The sequence below is a fragment of the Zophobas morio genome, unplaced genomic scaffold, assembly GCF_036711695.1.
Source record: "Zophobas morio isolate AGI-343-1 ecotype UQ-CSIRO unplaced genomic scaffold, CSIRO_AGI_Zmor_V1 ptg000017l, whole genome shotgun sequence".
Lineage (NCBI taxonomy): Eukaryota > Metazoa > Arthropoda > Insecta > Coleoptera > Tenebrionidae > Zophobas > Zophobas morio.
The window spans coordinates 11,374,788-11,390,340 of NW_026972122.1; the positions used below are offsets into that span (position 1 = coordinate 11,374,788).

The following is a 15,553-nucleotide window of genomic DNA, read 5'->3' on the forward strand; positions in this document are numbered from 1 at the left end:
GCTGCGGACCCCGAACACAGCGGGCACAGGGCGGTGGCAGAAGGATGTTGCGTGCGCGTTGCCTGTCGGAGGTCACCAATATAGGTAAGCAGAGAAAAATGTTGTGCCTCGGTGGGATTCGAACCCACGTCTCCAAGCACTCCGGGCTGGTATGCTAACCGCTGCACCACAAGACAACTTATCTTTGCTCTGCTTACCCATGTGTTATTGTGCCGCTACAATATCATGAATTCTGCCGCATTTTTCTTCGGTCCTTTTCCCAGAGTGGGATAACGTTAGGTTAATTTTAACTGCCGTAAATGAACTATTAGCAATCTTGTATGAAGAATTAAGAAGTGTTATAATGTAACACTTAACTATAAGCATCCAGAAACCTTATTCATAATTAGACAAACAAAATCAACGAGTTCTGACTAAGTGAATTTCATGGAAATTCCTGCAAGTGCTTATTTAAATAAATTCCTGATTGTTAAATTGTGTTAGAACTAGCTAACGATTAAACTCCTAACATGAACTGTGAATTTACAAACAATAATATTTCGCATATTTCCGCTTTAAAAAACGCAAGAATTAGCTGCTCGTGTTTGGGGAACTGTGGCATCGTCGTCGTTACAATTAATTTCCGTTAAACAAAGGCTCTCCCTTTTCTATTGACTACCAAACCAGCTAAACTTAACCTAGCTTACTCACCACGTGGTCTTCACTCACAACAACAAACCAAACCACCGAACAGAATGACACATCTACCAAACTACCCTCTTCTCTCTAACTAAAATTCCAAGCAGAACTACGCACTACCCAAAAAGCGCCAATGTGCACATGTTGCCTATGTTTATCGAGTTTTTGATTGCATTTTTTTTCAAATTTAAATTATTCAAACGTGATTTCGCGCAGCTGTTATTTTTTTTCAGTGCGAAATTTTAATTCAAATTCGGTCACCACAATATGATAATATTCGAAGATATAATTTAAAAAATTTTGCAAAAAAATCATAAAAAAAGAAACCATTCTGTGATGGGAATAATCTCCTTCCATTAACATGACTATGACTATCAATGCTGACAGCTGTAGGAATTAAGAGTAGTAAGTTTTAATTTTCAAAATAATTACTTTTTAAAATTATTACATATCAAGCAACACATACACAGTTTCGTTTCAATAAACATTGGTATTATAAAAAGGAGTTGTATTTAACAAACATAATTGTCCTTAGATATCGCTCAAGCAGTAGTTGACATCTATTTTCACCAAACTTTACCGAATAATCGATCCGCGATAATCTAATTTAAAGATAACAAAAACTGATAAAATGAATTCTTGAGTCTAAAAAAAAATAGTTCAGGAGATGTCTCCTCTAAAGAAACCAGTGTATATATAATTGCGCCCGATTTCCTTCTTGCGGGAATGCCCGAAAGAAAAGACACCAGCATCAATCAGCATTCGGTGCAAGAAGTAAAGAGTGAAACAAATTTAAAGTTAAAGTCAGGTTGTTCTCATATACTGTATTTCTTACAGTAACTAAATTTAATGAGCAAATCTAAATAAAGTGCTTCAGAATGGCTTCAGATTCAGGTACTATAAAGCGTTCATTTAAAAGTGTGTCCATCCTTCCAAAAAAAGTAAGTAGGTATTGAGAGATATCGTATAATAGAAGTATAAAGATTACATAGATATATTATCTTTGATTACAATCGTCCAATCAGTGCCCAATTTAAATTAAAACAGCTCTATAAGATCTTTACAATATCAACACAGCACGATTTTTTTGGATTTTTTCAGAGTAACCAACAAGATGCCATCGGAATATTCAAATTCGATACAAAGACTGGAAAAATGATACTTTACGAAGATCAACTAGAGTTACTAAAAAACGATAAGTTCAAGGATTACAAAGTTTGCGTCATTTCAGTCAATGGAAGCTACAGAACCGGCAAATCTTTTCTTCTCAATTTCTTTCTGCATTGTCTTAAGAAGAAGGTGAAGTATTGTATCATTAAAACAACTTTTAAAAATATTTTCTAATTTTTGTTTTTCGGATTTAATTAAAGTAGTATTGTATGAGAGTCCGTTTGGCGAACAGTTACTTTCATATTTTCTCGATCTTTCTTGAAATAGGTCCCTTGTTTCTGTCTAAAGACTGTCTTCTGTCGTCTGTGTCAGTTTTTATTCGATAGATAATCTCAGAAACTACCCAACCGATTGTTGTCAAATTTAAAAAATTAAAGTATTTCAGGAATATCGTGTAGATGATAGAAAGATAATCGAAATTTGTCTAATCATAGCCACCAATTTTGCATGCTAAATGTTATTTGCATTTTATAAAATAGCATACTTATGAAGTTGTGTTTGGGTTGGTTTCATGAGCCAAATTTTTAAACTGCTTATACAGGACGACTTAAAAAAAATATGAACTAAACAACTTATTTTTCGAAGAAATTTTGTTTGTTAGACTGTACTTCAGGAGCGAGAGAAGTTCTGTGTAAAGTCGTTAGACCAATTTTCTATGATGCAATGAGATTAAAGTGGTACGATCAAAAACCTTTTGAATCAAAGTTGGAATTCAACTAATTTTGCAACCACGTGATGTTTAACTCAAAAATGTCTATTAAAAAATTAAACTGTGATTTTTTTTACATCTAGTGCCTTTCTTGAATTTGTATAATTCTCAGTGCCAAAGTGTACAAGGAGAATGGATGGATGTGAACGACACCCTGACTCATGGATTTTTATGGAAAAAAAGTGCGCAGAGAGTTACAGATGGTATACTTATATATCCTGAAATTTTTTTAACGACAACAAAAGAAGGCGAAAAAGTAGAACCCTTTATTATGATTAACAAAAAATAACATATGGCTCTATGTTTTAGATGGCTATAATTTTGATGGACACTCAAGGAATGTCTGATCACCAAACCTCTTACAATGAATGCATTAAGATTTTTGCCCTCAGTGCATTAATTAGTTCTGTTCACATTTACAACATCCAGAACAAACTTGATTTAGAGCAGCTTGGAGTTCTACAAGTAAAGTTTTTATTTTTACTTACGCGAATTTATTTATTTATTTTTAGTTATTTGCGGGATACGGAGCGATGTTTAGTGACAACGAAAAGAAACCTTTCCAAGATTTGTACATTTTGGTTCGAGATTGGATAAATTTTGAAGATTATGATTTTGGTTTTGAGGGCGGCAAGGAATTATTAACTTTTACTTTCAAAGGACATCAACAATCCAACCTAAGTGGAATACAAAAAACTATTAAAGATAACTTTGAGAAAGTTCAGTGCTTTTTGATGCCAAAGCCTGGAAATCAAGTTGAGACAAGGGAATTTAAAGGCGATTTTAATGGTAATTTTGGTTTTCATTGGTAGGAGAATTTTTTTCTGAACCGAGTTTTTAGATATTAACAAAATATTTCGGGATCATGTGCAAACCTTTGTAGAAAAACTTTTAAGCTCTAAGAATTTGGTGCCGAAAAAGATCAATAATAAATTCGTTACGGTCGAGGAGCTATTTAGATTTATTGATGGTTACTGGAGATGTATTAATGAAACTGAAGAGTTATGCACTGAATCAATTTACATGGTTTGCGTTTGAAACCAGTGCTTTTCAATAGTCATTAGGTATTTTTAGGCAACTGCTGAGATTTCTCTTCGACATCTCGTGAATAGAAAGGTAGACGAATACAAAAAGCGTTTAGGCAGCTGTACAGATACAACACAAGCTAAAAATGAGGAAAGTAAAATTCTGAACGAATTTGAAAAGGCACGGGAGATGAAGTTGGGCACAGAACAAACGCGAGGAAGTTTTAAACAACAACTTACAGAGGTATAATTTTTTAATAAAATTTCAAGCCAATTTCTGCGTTAAAACCCAACAAATAGTCTCGAAATCTGTTTAAAATGACATCAAAATTTCTTTTTAGCTGCTTTATGCACTATTGAATGAGTTCCGTACAATTTTAGACCATGAAGATGAACTAGGAAACGAATATATCGAGCAGGTACAAGAATGTACCACTTTAGAGCAGGTCGAGAAGATAAAGAATGGAATTTTGAAGAAATTCCTGAAAATGATCAAACATTTTAACTACCTAAAGGAGGCACAAGAAATATCTAAGCAACGGTTAACACGAGTAAGTTACATATATATACTAAGTGACATAAACCTAAAAGGGGTTGAAATATTTTGCTTAAATTCGGTATACGAATTTGATATCAATAAAACAACGTATGATAAAGTTTTCATAATTTTATCAAATGTGGTTACCGTCTTTTTGAGGTCGTTTGTTTTATTTTTCTTAAGTGAATATTGTTTATTAGCAACACTTTTGTCATCAATTTATGCTTGTTCTGACAATCTTCGTATAAAACACCACGCCTGGTGTACGAAGGCTTCAACAGTACTACCAGTCTGATGCATTTGAGCAGGGTCGAATAGTTGCCATGAGAGAAGTGAGAAAGTCTTTCTGTGAAATTGGTCGAATTTTGAATCGCGACCCCTCAACTGTTTTACGGATTTGTCGGGCCTGGTTTGTGGGAGGAAGAAAAACACTGGACGTACGAGGACAGTCACCTCTTCGGGACCAGGCAGGTTGCAGATCAATGGTTTGCTGAGGATGGGAGGAATATTGGAATGTGATCTGCTACCGTCGTATCCAAGAATTCGGACTACGGAGTTGCCGTCCACAGCTGGTGTTGCCGTTGACTCCAGAGCACAAAAGCCAGCGCCTAGAATGGTGTAGAGAACCTCAGCAGTGGAATGACGAATGGAAAAATGTCGTCTTCAGCTGCGAATCTCGCTTCTATTTGGGGACACATGATGGTTGTAAGAGGGTGAGAAAAAGGAGAGGAGAACGGCAGCATATGCAGTTTGCAGTCGAACGACATGTACACTGCACTGTAGGGGTAATGGTATGGGGCGCCATTGGGTATGGTAGCCGATCGTCCGTTGTCTTTGTTAGGGACAACATGACATCTCTTCGTTACGTTGACGATATTCTTCGACCGTCTCTACTACCATGCATTCAAGAGCTTCTAGAAGCTCTTTTCCAGCAGGACAACGCCCGTCCTCATATCGCACGCGGAACAATAAACTTTTTTGCAAATTCCCATGTAAACCTCTTGGCATGGCCTCCCAGATCTCCCGATCTATCGCCCATTGAACATATGTGGGATATGATGGGTGTAAGAATATCCTAGTTACTCCCCCCCCCCCAAACCCCGCCTCCATAAACTTCAAACTTAACTCAAGGTGATATACACAATTTAATATTGCCAATGTCAAGGCCAGTAGCTGAGTGCTTAAGGAACAGGGGAGGTGCAACTCATTATTAATATTTTATCAATATTTTGTGTTTCTTTTTTGGTTGAAAATTTTATCGTTTACTTCTTGTATGTTATTTAATATATCACCAAAAAATCATTTTTACTGGGTGTTGCAGTTTTTAAGTCACTTAGTATATTTTATAATTTATGTATATAAATCTCATAACAGATAGTTTTGATACCTGTGCACAAAACTCCTTTTAGCTAGTTGATAAGGTGTATACAGATTTTCTCATGCTTTTGGACCATGTGAATGAATTTAAAATGGAATACATAGAACACGTTAAGGAATGTATAACTTTAAAGGAGACCCCGAAAGCAAAGGAGACAATTCTGAAGAAATTTCAACACGATACCAACAACATGGATTGCAACGAACAATTGCGAGACTGTTTTAAGCAGCGGTTAACCAAAGTAAGTTTTTTTAAATAATAACACAATTTAATCTTTAACATTTGAAAAAAGGAAACTTATCTTAAACAAGAAGTAGATGGAATGTATAATATTCCTTAACACATAATTTTGATATCTGTATACAAAACTGGCTTTTAGCTGCTCGATGAAATGTATAAGCAGTTTTACACACTTCTCGATCTCATGGATCAGTTAATAGAGAAATACACAACAACTGTCAAAAAATGTCGAACTTTAGAGCAAGCCCAGGAAGTGATGAGTGGAATTTTGGGTGAATTTCAAGAAAAAGGCGAGAACATACATTGTGGGAAGGAATTACAAGATCATTTCAAGCGACGGTTAAGTGCAGTAAGTTTTTGTCAGTATAAATAATTATATAAGTTAATCTTGAAAAACTTGAAAAAAAAAAGAATTTAGTTTAAACATAAAAGCATAACCTTCCATAAAAAATAATTTTCACAATTGTGTATAAAATGACTTTTTAGCAACTTGAAAAGGTGTATAATGATTTTCATATACTTTTCGACCATGTAAATCAACTAATAGAGGAATACTCCGAACGCGTTAAAGGATTTAGAACTTTGGAGGAAGCCCAGGCAGAGATACAGATAATTTTGGTGACAATTGAAGAAGAGAATTTGAACTGTGAGAAAGAATTACGACATCATTTTAAGAAACGCCTAAAAGCAGTAAGTTTTTTCAGTGTAAATATCTATAATGGATGTTCAATTGGAAAATCACTCACAGTAGTCGTTGGAATATCATTTGACATTAATGACATGTCTATTCTTATAACATAATAGCATATAGCATGTCATGTTTCTGTCAAACGGATGTTAAGAAGAGTAGACATGCCGTTTGTGTCAAATGGAATTCCAGTGCCTACTCGGAGTGATTTTTCATGAAACATCCATTATAATTTAATCTGAAACATTGGAACTGGAAGAAAGGGAATTATGTTAAACATAGAGGCACACGAAATATATAATCTTTAACAACAAATAATTTTCATATTTGTGTATAAAGCGACTGCAACAAACATATTTTTAGTCACTTGACAAGGTTTGCGATGATTTTCGCATACTTTTCAACCATGTAAATCATCTAACAGACAAATACTTCAACCTTGTAAAAGAATGTAGAACTTTAGAGGACGCCCAGGAAACGATTAAGAGAATTTTGGTGACATTTGAAGAAGAGAACTTGAATTGCGATAATGAATTACGAGATCATTTTAAGCAGCGCCTAAATGCAGTAAGTTATTTTCGGGGTAAATAATTATATAATTTAATCTGAAACACTTAAGAAATAGGAATTTAAGTTAAACATAAAAGCATACAGAATATATAATCTTTCATAACAAAAGTATTTTTAGCTTCTTGATAAGGTTTATGATGATTTTTGCCTACATTCCAATAATGTAAATCAACTAATAAACGAATACTCAGAATGCATTAAACAATACAGAACTTTAGAGGAAGCCGAGGTAGAGAGGCAGAGAATTTTGGTGAGATTTGAAGAAGAGAACTTGAACGGCGAGAAGGAATTACGAGATCATTTTAAGAAACGCCTAAATACAGTAAGCTCTTTTGAGTGTAAATAATTATCTAATTTAATCTGGAACACTTGAAGGAAGGGAATTTATGTTAAACATAAACGCACACTCAATTATAATCTTTCACAAGAAATAATTTTGACTCTTTTGTATAACTAAAATATTTTTAGCTCCTTGATAAAGTGTATAACGATTTTCGTATACGTTTCAACCATGTAAATCATCTAACAGACAAATACTTCAACTTTGTGAAAGGATGTAGAACTTTAGAGGACGCCCAGGAAACGATTACGAGAATTTTGGTGACATTTGAAGAAGACACGTTGAACTGCGATATGGAATTACGAGATCATTTTAAGGAACGCCTAAAAGCAGTAAGTTTTTTCAGCGTAAATATCTATAATGGATGTTCAATTGGAAAATGACTCACAGTAGTCGTTGGAATATCATTTGACATTAATGACATGTCTATTCTTATAACATAATAGCATATAGCATGTCCTGTTTCTGTCAAACGGATGTTAAGAAGAGTAGACATGCCGTTTGTGTTAAATGGAATTCCAGTGCCTACTCGGAGTGATTTTTCATTGAACATCCGTTATAATTTAATCTGAAACACTGGAACTGGAAGAAAGGGAATTATGTTAAACATAGAGGCACACGAAATATATAATCTTTCACAACAAATAATTTTCATATTTGTGTATAAAGCGACTGCAACAAACATATTTTTAGTCACTTGATAAGGTTTGCGATGATTTTCGCATACTTTTCAACCATATAAATTATCTAACACACAAATACTTCAACCTTGTGAAAGGATGTAGAACTTTAGAGGACGCCCAGGAAACGATTAAGAGAATTTTGGTGACATTTGAAGAAGAGACGTTGAACTGCGATATGGAATTACGAGATCATTTTAAGAACCGCCTAAAAGCAGTAAGTTTTTTCAGCGTAAATATCTATAATGGATGTTCAATTGGAAAATGCCTCACAGTAGTCGTTGGAATATCATTTGACATTAATGACATGTCTATTCTTATAACATAATAGCATATAGCATGTCATGTTTCTGTTAAACGGATGTTAAGAAGAGTAGACATGCCGTTTGTGTTAAATGGAATTCCAGTGCCTACTCGGAGTGATTTTTCATTGAACATCCGTTATAATTTAATCTGAAACACTGGAACTGGAAGAAAGGGAATTATGTTAAACATAGAGGCACACGAAATATATAATCTTTCACAACAAATAATTTTCATATTTGTGTATAAAGCGACTGCAACAAACATATTTTTAGTCACTTGATAAGGTTTGCGATGATTTTCGCATACTTTTCAACCGTGTAAATCATCTAACAGACAAATACTTCAACCTTGTGAAAGAATGTAGAACTTTAGAGGACGCCCAGGAATCGATTAAGAGAATTTTGGTGACATTTGAAGAAGAGAACTTGAATTGCGATAATGAATTACGAGATCATTTTAAGCAGCGTCTAAATGCAGTAAGTTATTTTCGGGGTAAATAATTATATAATTTAATCTGAAACACTTAAGAAATAGGAATTTAAGTTAAACATAAAAGCATACAGAATATATAATCTTTCATAACAAAAGTATTTTTAGCTTCTTGATAAGGTTTATGATGATTTTTGCCTACATTCCAATAATGTAAATCAACTAATAAACGAATACTCAGAATGCATTAAACAATACAGAACTTTAGAGGAAGCCGAGGTAGAGAGGCAGAGAATTTTGGTGAGATTTGAAGAAGAGAACTTGAACGGCGAGAAGGAATTACGAGATCATTTTAAGAAACGCCTAAATACAGTAAGCTTTTTTCAGTGTAAATAATTATCTAATTTAATCTGGAACACTTGAAGGAAGGGAATTTATGTTAAACATAAACGCACACTCAATTATAATCTTTCACAAGAAATAATTTTGACTCTTTTGTATAACTAAAATATTTTTAGCTCCTTGATAAAGTGTATAACGATTTTCGTATACGTTTCAACCATGTAAATCGACTAGTAGAGGAATATTTCGAACACGTTAAAGGGTGTAGAACTTTAAGGACAGCCAAAACAGAGAAGCAGAGAATTTTGGAGACCGCTGAAGAAGAAAACTTGAACGGCGACATTCAATTAGGAGATCATTTTCAGCAGCGCCTATATGAAGTAAGATTTTTCACTAAGAATAGATATTTATGTAAAGAAAGAACACTACAACAGTAGTAAAATTTTACAACTGCTACTTTGAGGAATAGTCAGACAATGCAGGTGGAAAATGACGCCAATCAAGGGAGCGTGCCGCCAGTGTATAGTGGGCTAGAAACATCCAGGGTAGCATTGAATTAGTGATTTATGGTTTTGTGGGTCCAACCTTCATGGTTAACTCTGAAATGCCTATAAAATTTTACTAGGTACTGTTGTAGTGTTCTTTCTTATAATAAGTATATAAACAAACAGGGCATAATTGACAAGCCGATTTTAAGTAATAGACGAGGGAGCGCAGCGATCCAGAAGGCGAGTCAATATAGTCAGTTTATGTACGAATTATACATACAAAGCTTTATGTCCGACTCCAGCAATTATATCTTTTATAAAAAGGTAAAAATGCAAACAAATCGAAACCCTTAGTCATTCTATAGGGATTTCAAAAGTGACAAATTTGTGTAAATTTTCGTTTATTTCGAAAAACTGTTTTCGCAAGTTGTATTGAAAATCGTGAAATTGTTCTTTATTTGCGAAAAATAATGGTGGAAATAACAAAAATAACCTGGAAACCAAAAGAAACACTCCTCCGAATACAGTCAAGAGATTTATACGAAGAAATTTACGACGCGTACAAAAAATGGTCGCGGAAAGCAGAAAATCGGAAAAACAACAGAAGATAATGGGGTATTCCATACCAAATCGACCACTTTTTAACCCGACCCCTTTTGATATGCCTGAAAGTTTTTCTTCCTTTTCTATCCTATAAAAGACGTTTCTCAGAATTTTTTCAATTTTTTTTACCCGACTCAAAAAAAGTTATGAATTTTTGAAAAAAAACCGCTCATTTTTTTTTGAACTGCTAGAACTTTTTCAAAAATTGACCGTTTGGGACCGTTTTTTTTTCAAAATTTTTGTTTTTAAATGTACTTTTCGGAAAAAAATACACCAAAATTTTTAAAGTTCATCTTATAAGAAATTTTTCAGTTTTTTGAGAAAAACCATCAAATTTTCGAAGTTCGCCATTTTTTATTTTTTATTTTTTTTTCTCATAAAAAACTTCAATCAATTCTCCAATTATCCCCACTAATCCCGGAGTGGGCCGATTCTTTTTTCTATTTTTTTATTTAATTGAAAAAAAAATCCTTTCATTTTCAATAGTAAACAATTTTTTTTTTATCTATATTATTTATATTACAAAAGAAACATAATTAAATGATTTTCAGGTAATATATTTTTTATTTATAATCTTAATCTAAGATATTCGGATAGGTTATGTTCTAACTCTCAATTTAAGACAACCGTATAGATTTATGGATTAAAACATACTTGCGTGTATCGAATAAACTGGCTATATGTAAGTCTGTAATTGTCATACCCTAGTTTATCGATCCGATTGACGTATTATTAAGATTTGAATCTCAGTCATATTAATCGTAGATTAAGATTATAAATAAAAAATATATTACCTAAAAATCTTTTAATTTTATTTCTTTTATAATATAAATAATATAAATAAAAAAAAATTTTTTCTTTTGAAAATAAACAATTTTTTTTTCAATTAAATAAAAAAAATAGAAAAAAGAATCGGCCCACTCCGGGATTAGTGGGGATAATTGGAGAATTGATTGAAGTTTTTTATGAGAAAAAAAAAAAAAAAATAAAAAATGGCGAACTTCGAAAATTTGATGGTTTTTCTCAAAAAACTGAAAAATTTCTTATAAGATGAACTTTAAAAATTTTGGTGTATTTTTTTCCGAAAAGTACATTTAAAAACAAAAATTTTGAAAAAAAAACGGTCCCAAACGGTCAATTTTTGAAAAAGTTCTAGCAGTTCAAAAAAAAATGAGCGGTTTTTTTCAAAAATTCATAACTTTTTTTGAGTCGGGTAAAAAAAATTGAAAAAATTCTGAGAAACGTCTTTTATAGGATAGAAAAGGAAGAAAAACTTTCAGGCATATCAAAAGGGGTCGGGTTAAAAAGTGGTCGATTTGGTATGGAATACCCCTACTACATTGGCTTATCTGAATATTGAACTCGCTTCTTTGGAATTGTCCAGTCTATGGACGAAATACTCTATGTTGCGAAGTACAATTAATTGAAAAGAAAGTACAGATATTAGCCAATTTCCCACCACTATTTTCTACTTGAAAAGAAACGGAGAAGGATATACGACAAAAAAGTATTGTTACGAAATAAGCCCATACGTCGCCCCGGTACGACGCCTATGCGTCTTCTAGCATCTACGCGTTGCTTCTCGTATGTAGTCTGACTCATCGGCCGCGCGAATGCAAGCGGAAGTCGCGACGAGCCGAGAAGAAGTCTCGATTGCGGCGTCCAGAAAACTCCGATGCGACGTTCTGGATCCATCGAGAGGCACGCGGGGATTTAAATAGAGGCCACCGTCGGGAACCAGACTTTCATTATTCAGTCAAGAGTAGAGTGCATTTAAGTTGCGAAGTTGTTTTGTGCGTAATCGCAGTTAGTCGTGTAAATACCAGTTAAAGAAATAAATTGTTGAGTTTTTACCTACGCCCGATTAATTATTCGCCCGTCAAACGTAACAGTATCTTATATTATGTCCAGAAAATGTAGATTCTTTTTTGTTGAATTGTGATGACAAAATGCATTTATTGAAAAAAGTATGCTACGAAGTTTATTATATGGAATAATTATAGAATATAGAAATTAGTCTCTTTAACTGCTAACATTGTAAAGGACCAAGAAAAATATTTATTAGTTCAGCTAGTTTAAAAAAGGGAGTTCTTTGGTTATTCTTCCAGGGGAAAATGAATAACGTCCCACAACAGACTTTTTGTAAATTATCAGAAAGAAAAATGTACAAGTCAATCTGTCGGAATCCACAAAATTGGTAGCGTCCTCTGTATTGTCGCCTAATTTTGATTCCCTCACTGGCCACTGCTTCCACAAGACATCTGTTAGTTTTTTGGCAAATTCTAGAGTTGATATAAGCGCTCAGCTAATATAGCGCAATTTAACAAATTTCGGCCGCAAAATATTTCCGTAGCGACTATATTATGAAGTCGGACATAAAGGGAATTTATGTTAAACAAAATTATACGGAATCTACTTATTTCATAACAAATAATCTTGACACCTATGAATAAAGCGACTGTAACAAAATTATTTTTAGCTTCTTGATAAGGTTTATGATGATTTTTGCGTTATTTTCAATTATGTGAAGCAACTGATAGATGAATACTTAGAAAGCATTAAACAATACAGGACCTTAGACGAAGCTCTTGCAGAGAGGCTGAGAATTTCAGTGATATTTGACGAACAGAAATTCAACTGCAAGAAGAAATTACAAGATCATTTTAGGAAGCGCCTAGATGCAGTAAGTTTTTTTCAGTGTAAATAATTACATATTTTAATATGGAACGCTTGAAGAAAAGGAATATATGCCAAACACAAAAACCATACGGAATTTATAATCTTTCACAACAAATCATTCTGACACTTGTATATATTTTCAGGCACTTCAAAAGGTATATACTAATTTTCGCATACCTTGCGAGTACGTCAAGAAACTGATAGTTGAATACTCCACGTTTGTTAAAGAATGCAGAACTTTAGCAGATGCGAAGAAAAAGATGCAGGGAATTGTGGTGACATTTGAAGAAAAGGAGTTGAACTGCGAGGATGAATTACGAAACATATTTGGAACATATTTGAAGGAAGTCAGTAACTTTTTTTTAATGTAAATGTTATAGTATTTTAATAAATTGCAATTGTAGGAATGTTCCCAGATATATGAAAATAACAAAACTGAAATTGGAATGCGCCATGTCGATGATGTTTCTGAAGGTATTGGTAAATGGACTTCAAACATTTTAGGAGCAGCTGGGGCAGTTGTTGGTAGAATGAAAGGCGGCGCCGGTTTGAGTGTTATACTGACAGGAGCCGGTGGATTGGTGGGAATTGGACTTGGTGCAGCTGCACGTGGAATTGGAACACTCATAGTAAAAAGAAAAAAAAACGGATAATAATAATCCTGAATAATCTTCGTATTCTAGTCATAAGACATAAAATAATATTTCACAGCTGTTTTCATTTGTGAAACTTGTTATATTATCTTAGTATTAAACCGTTTACTACAGATTCGACCACAGAGTATTGAGTTTAATTTTTTTGGGTGCATGTTGCCCATAGTTGGAGAATTTTTACGACGCAGAAAAAAATGCTAATAATAATTATTGCGGTCTAGCTTTGTAATCAATTTGTGCTACGAAATTACAGAAAACAATAACAAAAATTCTTCTGTTTCGAGACACAAGCTTGATTTTTTGACCCAAATCAATCACGTTTTCTTGTTGATGTGTGCTTCGTTTAGGTCTTTGAAGAAGTTTCTATGCAGTTGTTTTTATTTCAGGCCACTTATATCTAGTATTATATAGATTTCAGGGTGTGTGGAGTTCAAGACTGCCCTTGTTATGGCGCAAATTATTATTATTTTTTTAGACCCAATACTGACCCGGATTAGCACTCAGGCAAGGCTTCTATCATTACGGGTATAGAGACCAAGTAATGATATGCATTGTCTTAATAATACAGGGTGTTATTTAAAGGTACGTACAACAAAATGGACAGTTCTTCGCGCAAAGTCTAAGAAATTTGAAAAACTTATTTTGTGTTATCAAAATTATAAGGGGAAAATTAACCCTTATCCAACCTTTTTAGTCGCTAGTGAAGGATAAATAGGTAAAATTAATTTATTTTAGTAAATCCTAGCAACTGTAACAATAAAACTTTTGTCAAGACTAAAAGCTGCTATAGAAACGAAAGATGATCTTTTTATCAGAGGGGTACAACGAATTTGGACATCAATTTTAATAATTTTTATCTCTAAAAGGAGAACACTTTTACCTGAACTTTTTGTAACTTATAGCACCTATACTTCGAGACCAATTGCCGATTTTATTTTGTACGTACCTTTCAATAACACCCTAAATAACGATTATAGCATCCAAGTGCCTATGGTGTTGTGTAAATTGTGTAATCTAGATCTCGATTTTTACTTATGACATCAGCGTTGATTAAAGTTATGTAACATAATATATAAAATATTTATTTTGCCTTGAAGTAAGTACCTCTTGATACGTCCGTGATGAAAGAACATAAGAAGACTTGATTATCACAGTTTTTAAATACTGTGGGGAACAAACATAACTACCATTAGTTCTAAAATTACCAAAAATTAAATAAAGTAGTCCCCCCATTTGTTTAATTTTGCGAACAGAATTTTAATAGTGATTTTTATCTTCCCTATTGTTGTTTAACCATGTATCAATAAATAATCTGACCTTTTTTAAAATTAGGAATTGTTTAATTATGATTTTTATCTGATTTGGAAATTCTGGATGGTTTTTTATCATTAACTTGAAAATCGTAAAACTTCAGTTAAAACTCGCTTAATCATCATCAACAACAAAGATACAAAAATGAACAGATCTAGACGACAAACTGACTTTTGAATTCTCTTAGAAACCAATCGCACAGGGAGTCGTAGAAAAAATTCCCAAGAAACGTTTTAATAAAAAGAGGAGAAATTTTTCTCAGGGATTAGACAAAAATGTAATTCCAAAATATCAAAAGATATAGAAGAAAGGAGTTGAAGAAATTTTGAACAGATTAGAAATTAAATTAGTTCTATAACAGTAGCTATATTTGATATCCGAAGATAAATTTTATAAAATTTTGCAAAAAAAAATCATGAAACAAAAGAAACCATTCTGTGATGGGAAAAATTTTCTTCCATTAACAAATTGCGACTGTCTATACTTTCAGATGTAGGAATTAAGAATAGTGAGTTTTAATTTTCAAAATAATTATTTTTAAAATTATTCCATAACAAACAACACATTTTCGTTTCAATAAAACAGGTTTCTTCAACATCAAAGTAGTATCATAAAAAAATTTGTATTTAACGAACATAACTGCCCTTAGATATTGCTCAGGCATTAAAACGTAGAGTTGATGCTTATTTTCACATGGAACCGTTACAGAAAAGTTGCTTCCTTGAA

General features: G+C 33.1%; 1 protein-coding gene across 1 annotated transcript; it reads left to right on the top strand.

Annotated features, from left to right (window-relative positions):
• The first annotated feature begins 1,352 nt into the window (after positions 1-1,352).
• Positions 1,353-13,643, top strand: LOC135129846 (uncharacterized). The gene is made up of 21 exons (XM_064057113.1): positions 1,353-1,619; positions 1,780-1,977; positions 2,670-2,813; positions 2,867-3,022; positions 3,070-3,346; positions 3,399-3,583; positions 3,632-3,826; positions 3,924-4,133; positions 5,530-5,739; positions 5,878-6,087; positions 6,225-6,428; positions 6,790-6,993; positions 7,115-7,318; positions 7,465-7,668; positions 8,030-8,233; positions 8,595-8,798; positions 8,920-9,123; positions 9,270-9,473; positions 12,664-12,867; positions 13,007-13,210; positions 13,268-13,643. Exons 1-21 carry the CDS (start codon positions 1,557-1,559, stop codon positions 13,514-13,516), a joined length of 4,137 nt encoding a protein of 1,378 aa, XP_063913183.1. The 5' UTR covers positions 1,353-1,556; the 3' UTR covers positions 13,517-13,643.
• The last annotated feature ends 1,910 nt before the right edge of the window (positions 13,644-15,553 follow it).